Source organism: Gossypium hirsutum, chromosome D10 (assembly GCF_007990345.1).
Source record: "Gossypium hirsutum isolate 1008001.06 chromosome D10, Gossypium_hirsutum_v2.1, whole genome shotgun sequence".
Classification (NCBI taxonomy): domain Eukaryota; kingdom Viridiplantae; phylum Streptophyta; class Magnoliopsida; order Malvales; family Malvaceae; genus Gossypium; species Gossypium hirsutum.
In genome coordinates this window covers 47,432,812-47,443,658 of record NC_053446.1, presented here as the reverse complement: position 1 = coordinate 47,443,658, position 10,847 = coordinate 47,432,812, and the positions used below count along the sequence as shown (strand labels likewise).

The following is a 10,847-nucleotide window of genomic DNA, read 5'->3' as shown; positions in this document are numbered from 1 at the left end:
ATGTATATTTTGTTTTTTGCTTATTTCCTTCATTTGTTTATTGTTTTATGTTTTCATTTATATTTTAAAAGAATTTTTTTATTTTGCTCATTTATTTGATATTCTTGCATTGTCATTGTTTATTTTTTATATTAATTTCGTTTATTTACTATTTATATTATTGTTGTATTTGTTATGATGACATTTATACATACATTCAATATAACATTACATCATCTTTAAAAATAGAAATTTTCAAAATAGAGATAATACTCGTATTTAGGATTTTCAAGAAAATTGAGCCCTAACGTATTGGGTTCCAATTTTCTTCGTAAAATCTAACAATCGGGAATTGCTCTTTAATCAAACAAAATAAAACTTGTCATCGGGAATTCAACATGTGGTGCCCTAACGTATTGGATGTGACGCGTTAATTTCTCGAGATAAAGATTTTTCTAAAAAAAAGCAATAAAGGAAATATTCAATGCTTAGAATTTTAAGAAATTGTGCCCTAACGTATTGGGCCGCGATTTCCTTATAAATTTTAAACAAATGAATATTCTCTTAAATTTTATTACATGAGTATTTTGGACAAACTCATTTTTGAAGAAATAGAATATCGTGCCCTAACGCATTGGGTGTAACATTTTTTTTTCCGAAATGAGAAAAGTCTAAATAAGTAACGCATTTTTAAATTTTCTACTAAGGATCATAATTTTAACTCTCGACATTAAGACATTAATTAATCAATTTGGTACCAATTTTTGGGTGTTACGAGGGTGCTAATCCTTCCTCGAACGTAACTAACTCCTGAACCCGTTTTTTCTAAAAACACGTAGACCAAATTCATTTTTAGGTGATCCAATCACACCTCAATAAAAGATTGGTGGCGACTCCAAATTTTCATCGACAACTAATTTTTTGTTTCTCAAAATAAAAAAATGGTTTCGACTGCTTGGCGACTCCACTAGGGACTTTTTAAAAAATAAGAGAGTCGAGCCACAAAGTTGATTAATTTTTGTCGTATTGTCGAGAAAATATTTTGTTAAAAAAATTCATGAGATCCTTTTGCATTCATTATTTTCTTGCTTAATTGATCTTTGCATTATACATTACATGAGTTGAATGATTTTACCCTTTTAAGTGGGAGTGAGAAACTATTCCTTCGTGAGGTTTTCACCTCCGTATAGGATAGTGGATCGCTTTCGGAATACATCGGTACCTATGCCTTCGTGAGAATATCATCTCCGTATAGTCATAGGGAAAATGTGTTCCCCTGAATCGAACTTGATCTATATGAGCCTACAATGGGTGAAGATCGAGAAATCTGCTGGTTCGGGTACCTTTGCCCTAGAAACCGAACCTCATATAATGAACCTTAGGAACTTGCCCTAGGTAGAGCTATGTCAAACCCCTAGTGGTCACCCGAATAGGTTTTCTATTTATTCTTGCTTTAGCTTTTTACTAACCTGTTTTCTTTTTGGTTGCGATTGCATTGCATTTTCATCATACAAAAGAGGTGTTGATTCACGTTCAGTTGCTAAATAGAGAGCTTGTCATAACAAAATGAGTTCCTTGATAATATGGTTGTCCGAATATGGTCCAAGAAAACGTGATAAGAGAAGGATGATAGTTTAATAGAGGACTACACGACTATGGCTCTGTTGCCCAAGGATTCAAGATAACAAAGATTATTCGAGAGCCGCTGAACTTTCTTAAAGAGAAGCCAACGAGCATCATGAGGATGAGTGAGCAATGAGTTGCAGCCCGGATCAAGCAAAGAGGAGATGGAAGAGACGTCCCTTTTGAAGAGTTCGTGAGATTTATCTTAACACTCGAATGAAAAAGAGGATTGAATGTCTTCGCCTATTAGGGCAAGGCAGTATAAATTTCCATTTTATGTAAACAGATTTGTTTTCTAAAAAGTTTTCTAAATGTAATTGAATCAGAATCAATGTCTCTTTAGGCATTTCAATGTCTCTTTAGGCATTCATTTCATGCATCTGCATTACATGACATCATATGCATTGAAAGAGTCTAATTGAGTAAATTTATTTCAGTTAATCTGGATACCAACCAACCCACCAAACACCGCCACGGTACTCGATCAAAAACTAAGGACATGGACCAGGATGGAAAGGCTAGAACAGTTGCAAAAGGAGATGCAGGATCAGCTTCAACAACAAATGAATAAACAGCTTGAGAAAATTCAGCAAAAATGATGGACAAAATGATGGAATCTCAAGGGAATATGATGGCTAAGTTGACTCAGTTGCTGACTGGAGGAATTGATAAAGGAAAAAGCTCTGTGCTTAATGTTGAAGAAGGAGACGGTGAGGGACCCGTCTATCCTCTAGGCTTTACCCCTCAGCAAGTTGAGGAATGTCCGCGGAAATCCTCTGTCACCATTAGGCGTCAGCAGTTTCGGGCCAGTGCTTCAATGCCAATGAATTTTCAAGTTGGATCAGGCTCTAACCCCGAAGACAACCTTGTCAATACAGCTATTCCTGACTTCAATGAAATAGTGGGAAAAGAAAAAGTGAAGGGTGAGTTGCCAAAACAGCTAGAGGAAAAGTACAAATGGCTGGAAGAGAAATTTAAAGCGATGGAATGTGCTGAGAGCTACTATGGGATTGATGCTAAAGAATTAAGCTTGATTCCGGATTTAGTACTCCCTTACAAGTTCAAAGTGCTAGAGTTTGAGAAGTATAATGGAACTAGTAGTCTCGGAGCCCATATTACTATGTTTTGTAGTAATGACCAGTTGTTGATACATTGTTTCTAGGATAGCCTCAAAGGGGCAGCGTCCAAGTGGTACAATCAATTAAGTCGCGCAAAGATTAATTCATGGAAAGATTTAGCACAGGCATTCATAAAGTAGTACAATCATGTAACTGACATGGTACTTGATAGAATCACTCTACAAAACATGGAAAAGAAGCCCGATGAAAGTTTTAGGCAATACGCATAGAGGTGGAGGGAGGTCACCGTGCAAGTTCAGCCACCGCTCCTGGAAAGGGAAATGACAATACTATTCATAAATATATTGAAAGCTTCGTTCATCACACATATGTTAGGGAGTGCCACAAAAAGATTTTCTGACATAATCATGAATGGTGAAATGATTAAAAGTGGCATAAGGAGCGAAAAGATTGATGCTGGAGGAAATAATAGAAGGCAAGCCTCAAAAGAAAAAGAAAATGAGGTGAACAGCATGAATACGTACAGCAAATCGATTGCTAATCAGCAGGGTTCATCAAGACAAGAATCATGTGTGAAGCAAGGTACTGAAAAACTCTAGTTCACGCTAATTCCAATGTCGTGCAAGGAGCTGTATCAAAGCTTATTCGATACGCATGTTGTTTCTCTTTTACATGTGAAGCCTCCACAGCCTCCGTATCCCAAATGGTACGACGCAAGTGCCTAATACTTTTAACCCTTAGTTTTATTTACAACAAATACCTTAAGACTTCGCCTCTAGGTCACCCCGTTGTATGCAAGTTACCACAATGATACAGATTTGCCTAGGCGTGGCGAATTCTGGCCTAGTCCCTTCTTGAACTTCCAAATTTCCCTATTTACCTGCAATGCATAACAACACAAATAATTTCTAAAGAACTTAATGAGTTTTCGTGTCTTACTAACACAACTCTAATATGAATGCACTTTATGGTTGGAACTTCGTGAGAATTTTATTAGTATTAAGACAATACACCATCCTTTTTTTTCATATATTAGTTGTTTCTCCTCTAATTCCCTATAAGAGCCCGTCCGACAAAGTTTCTATTTATGGTTATTGTTTATTGTATTAAGTGTAGTTCGAAGTAAGTAAAGTATTAGTTGTGGATAAGTATGAATTTTGTGTATGCGCCAATTGGCGAAGTCTGTGTTATGGTAAGTCCTGTGATCTAGTGAATTCTATGTTTTGGTGAGATCTGTGGCTTGGCAGATTCTTCTATTGAGTATACGCCACCCCCAATGTTTTGGCGAAGTAGTCAAGTCTATAGTTTCATAGATTTGTTTATTATTTTTATAAGACTATTTAGTTAGTCTAGTAAGAATTGGTTAGAGTGGAACTAAGATACTATAGGTGATAAGACTTAAATTATGATAAGTGCACTTAATCACGAAAATTAAGAGTGTTAGTGGAATAATCTGATCCTTCCACTAAACCTTGTTTGCATACTTAAGTATATACACTACACCAAAACAGGATTTTAGCGGCGTTTTTTAAGCCTTAAAAAGCGCCGCTAAAAGTATTTGCGACGCTTTAACAAGCGCCACAAAAATGCCGCTATTGACAACGCCGCTAACATTTGCGGCGCTTCTCTTACAAACGCCGCTAAAGGCCATGTTCTTTAGCGACGCTTCTCTTACAAACGCCGTTAAAGGCCATGTTCTTTAGCGGCGCTTTTGTAACAAACGCCGCTAAAGAACATGGCCTTTAGCGACGCTTTTCTAACAATCGCTGCTAAAGAGCATAACCTTTAGCGACACTTTTTATCACAAACGCAGCTAAAAATACCGTTCTTTAGCGGCGTTTTACATAAAAATGCCACTAACTTTTAAAAACATTTAAAAAATTATTATTAAAATTAAACATTATTAATATAAAAAATTAATTAGTATTAAATATATACTTTTAGTCAAAAAGATATTATTTAATCATATAATAAATAAATTTTTTTTAGTCAAAATATTAAAAAAATCATGTTAATATTTAAATAGCAAAATTACAAGTTCAAATAGTGCAACTAATTGATTGCAAAAAAAAATGCACAAGTTAAATATGTACAGTAATAAACTTGAAAATTTATAAACTAAAAACCCTTTGAAATTAGACTAAAATGGGTTTACTACATCCACCATTTACTACATGGGTTTATTGCTTCTATAAACTCAAATTAGACATTGTTGAGGAAATATAACACAATCTGATAAAATAACAGGCTAATTGATATTTTACTTCTGAGTAGTGACTTAATTGATTTAATTCACTCACTGCCACTGAAGGTGGTCTCTCCTCTTCAACAGGTCTTTCAAGTAAGAACCTACCTCTGAGTAGTGACTGCAAAAAAGATAAGAGTGCTGCTAGTTTAGCATGGCAACATGTAAAAACAAAAGGATTTTCATAGAGCAAAACCATATATATATATGTATATATATTAACATCAATCATCAAGACATGTGATCACAGAACAGTCCAGAAGTGATTTATAAGAGCTAATTCCATCGTGGGCATACTTTTAATATCTTACTTTCATAAAAAATTAAAATATTTTCTAAAAACATAGGAATGATGTTACTTTCAGTCTTAACCATTATATAGCAAGTATTATCCTTCTACAAAGAAATAAAAGGTTAACCTCCTCTAGTTTCCAACCTAGCATGAATATATGAGAAAGAGGGATGAATGGAGAAAAACTTAGGTAACAAAAACATGGTTATTAAAAAGGAAGTTCTCAGCTGGGATTGAAAGTTGGTTATTAAAAATTTAACTAGCCTGACAGAAGTTAATTGCTAAACATAGCTGGTGCTTAATTATCTAAACAAAAAATAATGATATATCTATTATATACTAATCCTCAGGTTTCATAAACTTAAAGCCTGACATGTGACATATGGACAAGAAAAACACACACTTTCACATATGCAATCACTTAAATGCAGCTTGGGCTGTGTATCCAAAAACAAAGAAATTCCACCATTTAAAGTCTAGTAAAGCAAAAACGTCGTGCATATCAGTAATTCATCAAATTCAAAAACATAGACATGGCAATATATCCACAATAAATTTAAATTACAATAGTTTAGACTGACGAGTGCTAAACAATACCCATTAGCAGAAAACACTTTTAAACTAATTCAATCTTACATCACTGAGAACAAGAGCAGAAATAAGCACGTGAAAACAATGCAAAATCAGCGTATCTTAGAAAAAAAAGGGTAAAAGTAGATCAATAAGAAACAAGGGACAGTTAAGAGGCATGAATTTCAGCCAAAAGATTCAGTGAGTGAAGTACATGGTACCAGTAATAACCATGAATTTCAAAACCTAGGATAAAATAGTGAACACTGGACCAGTGCAAAATACTTTTAGCTACTTAGTCAGACTCAAATGTGAGTGTTAGGTACAAGTATGCCTCTGACACAAGTATGGTCAACATTTCCAAATGTGAGTGTTAGGTACAATATCACGCAAGGGCTGGAAGTATACATTACCTCTAGGGGTAGACAAATCTAAATGTTTATTTGATTTAGGACTTGATATACCATATCAAGGGTCGAAAGCATATAGTACCTATCAGGATATCTCCCATTAATCCCATTAAAATAGCATCAACTGCCAACCTTACCTACAGTATTCGTATTGGATAACCAAGCTAGGTTACTGTCCAAGATGAAGAATATGTACTTCTGATTTTAAAATTCTTTAAAAATAAAAAATGAGACAATCCATACTTTCTCAGGCAACTCCACAAATGGATATATAAAACAATTTAAATAGGAACAATTTAAATATAAAACATTTAATAGAACTTTAATCTAAAAAGCAAGTACATAAAGATTCTCTAGTCTTATTTCATAATATACCCAAATATAACAACATTCTAAAGCATAATGTTGTTATCTTGAGGTGCACCACTAATTCCTGCACAAAATAAATGATAAAAAAGGCCACAGTTCTTTAGCATAAACATCTAAAGGATATGACCTAACAGAACCCGAGGTGAAAAATGATGTGCACAACATGCTTAAATGCACATATATCCAGTGAAACATTTAAATACTTGATCCCCCACATGACATGATGACTCAACAAGAAGGATGAGACATAATGGCTACATGAAAAGCTTACAGTTAAAATGAAGTTGATTAAGCATACCTGTCCACCAAGCATTATTAATTTCTCCCTGGAGTTATGCAGCAGAGAAGGGGGGTAAGTATACCTGTCAGCTTTATCAAAACCAAACCTAGCACCAAAATAGTGAGCCACTGCTAGTAACCACGCATCACTATGAACAGCAACATTGCCAAAACGTACATAAGAACATAACTTTAAAACAGAAAAAATCAGCAAACAAATTAAAAGAGAAACTTACCATTCTCATAATAGTAATCTATTGGTGATTTTCATATGGGAAATTAGACACAACTCCAACACTAATATTTTAAGCTGAACCCAGTTAACCTTTTTATCCAGTTAGATAATATATTTCACTGTCAATTAAGACAATAAAATCAGAATGGGCGAAATCTAACTAAATTTCGAAAAATTTATTTTAAAACGCATACATATTTTAAAACTACCTCAGACAAACGAGGATAAAGACCATTGATGCAACCTTTAGCGATTACACCAAGAGCCAAAACAGCAGCTTCTTTGTCCCTCCAGGCTTCATCACCAGTAGCAGATAAGTTTGCTTGCAAAAATCCGAATAACCTTTTTTATCTAACTCCTATTATAAGTCATTAAAATTCAACTGACTTTAACCTTTATGATCCAAAATAGCATATATATATTTTATAGCAAACGATTCAAGTTCACAGAGGAAACAATCAAAGTTGACATATTTTAGCTAAGATGAACTCATAATGCAAAATACATATCAAACCAACAACAAAACAGATACTACCTGCTGTTGAAGATCTGGAACAAAAATTCGACTGAGCATCTCTTGTCAGACAAAGAAGATTTTCATCAGCATTCATTGATTCGGACTTGGAACGTGAAAGATCTCCATTAGTTTTTGAATCAACCAACTCTACCGTCTTATTTGTTGAAGATCTGCACTATTTGTTGTTCATGCTGTTTAATTTACTTGCTCAACCAAATTAAAGGATGACCTTTTTAGACTCTAAAAGGGTGATGTTAAGAACTTAAAACAGATTCCAACACCCACTACATTTCAGTAATACATATATATAAGGATTCTTATAGCTCAAACTGCACCAAGCTAACTAATCGAGTAAAGAAAAGAGTTACAACGTGATCAAGCGAATTCTAGGGTTTTCTTTAAGTAACTCAATCTAATTCTATTAAACAAATACATTAAATCTAACGTCAAGTTTTGCATAATTCTAGGGTTTTCTTTAAGTGACCATACGAATCAATACAAATGTAACCTAAAAAACCATCGAATTGGCATTCGTAAGGAAAATTAGATAGCGAAAGGCCAAAAATAAAAAACCTGGTAGAGTTCTCGAAAAACAGAGTAAGCGTTGGCTTCGGTCAAGGACTGCAGCAAGAACCGAACGTGGCTTGAGAGTGTGGAGGAAAGCTCGGGCATGGTGAGTGAAGATAGATCGCGAGTGTTTTTCGATGGTAAACGCTAGTAAGAAGATACAAGGGGAATGAATTAGGGATATGATAGGCTTTGAAGATTAGGGATGTTGAGAGAACCGTCGACAGAGAAAAAGTGAGAGCTGAAAGTCTGAGAGAGTGTGTGTCTCTGGGTGAACATCTGAACAATTTTAGGGGGGAAAATTTAGGGGTTTGGGGGGAATTTTGGGATATAACCGCGTAAAATAAAATTATTTTTATGCACAAAAAATTATTTCATTTTTGATAAAATGATGTCATTTTATTATGTTAAAAATTTTTTTATTTTGTTATTGATTTATTTTTTGTGCTTATCTTTTGCGGCGTTTTTAAAAAATACCGTTATTGCTTATCCTTTGTGGCGTTTTTATGAAAAACGCCGCAAAAAATTCAATTTGAACAAAATGACGTCGTTTTACTATGCTAAATTTTTTTTTATAAATTAATTTATTTTTTGCGGCGTTTTTCATAGAAACGCCGCAAAAAATTATTTCAATTTGAACAAAATGACGTCGTTTTACTATGCTAAATTTTTTTTATAAATTGATTTATTTTTTGCGGCGTTTTTAAAAAAAAAGCCGCTATTGCGTATCTTTTGCGACGTTTTTCATAGAAACGCCGCAAAAAATTATTTCAATTTGAACAAAATGACGTCGTTTTACTATGCTAAATTTTTTTTATAAATTGATTTATTTTTTGCGGCGTTTTTCATAGAAACGCCGCAAAAATTATTTCAATTTGAACAAAATGACGTCGTTTTACTATGCTAAATTTTTTTTATAAATTGATTTATTTTTTGCGGCGTTTTTAAAAAAAAGCCGCTATTGCGTATCTTTTGCGACGTTTTTCATAGAAACGTCGCAAAAAATTATTTCAATTTGAACAAAATGACGTCGTTTTACTATGCTAAATTTTTTTTATAAATTGATTTATTTTTTGCGGCGTTTTTCATAGAAACGCCGCAAAAAATTATTTCAATTTGAACAAAATGACGTCGTTTTACTATGCTAAATTTTTTTTATAAATTGATTTATTTTTGCGGCGTTTTTTTAAAAACGCCGCTATTGCTTATCTTTTGCGGCATTTTTCATAGAAACGCCGTAAAAAATTATTTCATTTTGAACAAAATGACGCCGTTTTACTGTGCTAAAATTATTTCATTTTGAAGAAAATGACACCATTTTGCTATGCTAAAAAAATTTTATTTTGTTTTTTATAAATTAATTTTTTATAAAATAAAGAAAAAACCAAGTACTCTCAAAATAAATATTTTATATTTTAATAAGAAAACAAATGATAAAATGATTGTAATTAATTATTAAGTTAGAATTATCCAAATTAAATAATTACCTATATATCCATATCATTATATATCTATTAACAAATCTCAAATAAACCTTAACCTTAAACCCTAAATTAACCATTCAATACATATAAAGTCTATCTATTATATATCTCTTAAATAATTTAAACTATACTCATAATTTCAATATATTTGATTTATTATTATCTCTTTTACAATTATATAAGAACATATTTAAAATATAAATTAAAAAAATAATTAATCTAAACTCAAAACCTTAACCCGACCCCTGAATCCCTAAACTTTAAATCCCTAACTCTTAACCCCTAATGTCTAACCTCTAAACCCCTAACCCCTAAACCTTAAATCCCAACCCTTAAACCATAATCCCTAAATCCACACTCCCTAAACCTTAAAATATGAACCCCTAAACCGGCCTTAAATCTTAAATTAATAATATACTCTAAACTAAAAACCCTAAACAAATTTATTATTATCTCTTTTACAATTATATAAGAACATATTTAAAATATAAATTAAAAATATAATTAATCTAAACCCAAAACCCTAACCCAACCCCTGAATCCCTAACTTTTAACCCCTAACGCGTCTAAGTACCCTTAAACGGTGTCGTTGGGCTTAGGTTTTTTTGCGGCGCTTCCCCAAAAACGCCGCTAAATCCCCGAAAGCTCAGAAAACGGCGTCGTTGGGCTTAGGTTTTTTTGCGGCGCTTCCCAAAAAACGCCGCTAAAGACCTGAGTATTAGCGGCGCTTTCTTAAAAACGCCGCTAAATCCACGAAAGCTCAGAAAATGGTGTCGTTAGGCTTAGGTTTTTTGCGGCGCTTTCCCAAAAACGCCGCTAAAAACCTGAGCATTAGCGGCGCTTTCTTAAAAACGCCGTTAAATCCTCGAAAGCTCAAAAAACGACATCGTTGGGGTTAGGTTTTTTTGCGGCGCTTTCCCAAAAACGCCGCGAAAGACCTAAGCATTAGCGGCGCTTTCTTAAAAATGCCGCTAAATCCCTGAGAGCGCATAAAACAACGTCGTTGGGCTTAGGTTTTTTGCGGCGCTTTTCTGAAAAACGCCGCTAATGCTTATTTTCAGCGGCGTTTTCCAAAAAGCACCGCTAATGATCTATCTTTAGCGGCATTTTTTATCCAAACGCCGCTAAAAACGCCGCTAAAAGCCTGTTTTGGTGTAGTGATAAGGATATCAATGTCTTCATGGATAAAATTTTGTAT

At 33.7% G+C, this 10,847-nt stretch overlaps 1 protein-coding gene across 27 annotated transcripts; it reads right to left on the bottom strand.

Moving 5' to 3' along the window:
* Window positions 1-4,791: 4,791 nt before the first annotated feature.
* Window positions 4,792-8,495, bottom strand: LOC107916099 (PHD finger protein ALFIN-LIKE 4). 27 transcript variants are annotated; one of them, XR_005919440.1, is made up of 6 exons: window positions 8,172-8,484; window positions 7,617-7,773; window positions 7,291-7,439; window positions 7,083-7,200; window positions 6,866-6,995; window positions 4,792-5,047 (listed from the first exon to the last, which is right to left on the bottom strand). XR_005919440.1 is itself a non-coding variant. In XM_041102405.1 (5 exons), exons 2-5 carry the CDS (start codon window positions 7,314-7,316, stop codon window positions 5,031-5,033), a joined length of 228 nt encoding a protein of 75 aa, XP_040958339.1. In that variant the 5' UTR covers window positions 7,317-7,773; window positions 8,172-8,485; the 3' UTR covers window positions 4,792-5,030. The 27 variants fall into 27 exon arrangements, 1 of the variants encoding a protein (XP_040958339.1); XR_005919441.1 differs by having other exon boundaries at window positions 7,617-7,768; window positions 8,172-8,483; XR_005919436.1 differs by having other exon boundaries at window positions 6,866-7,200; window positions 8,172-8,483.
* Between the last annotated feature and the right edge of the window lie 2,352 nt (window positions 8,496-10,847).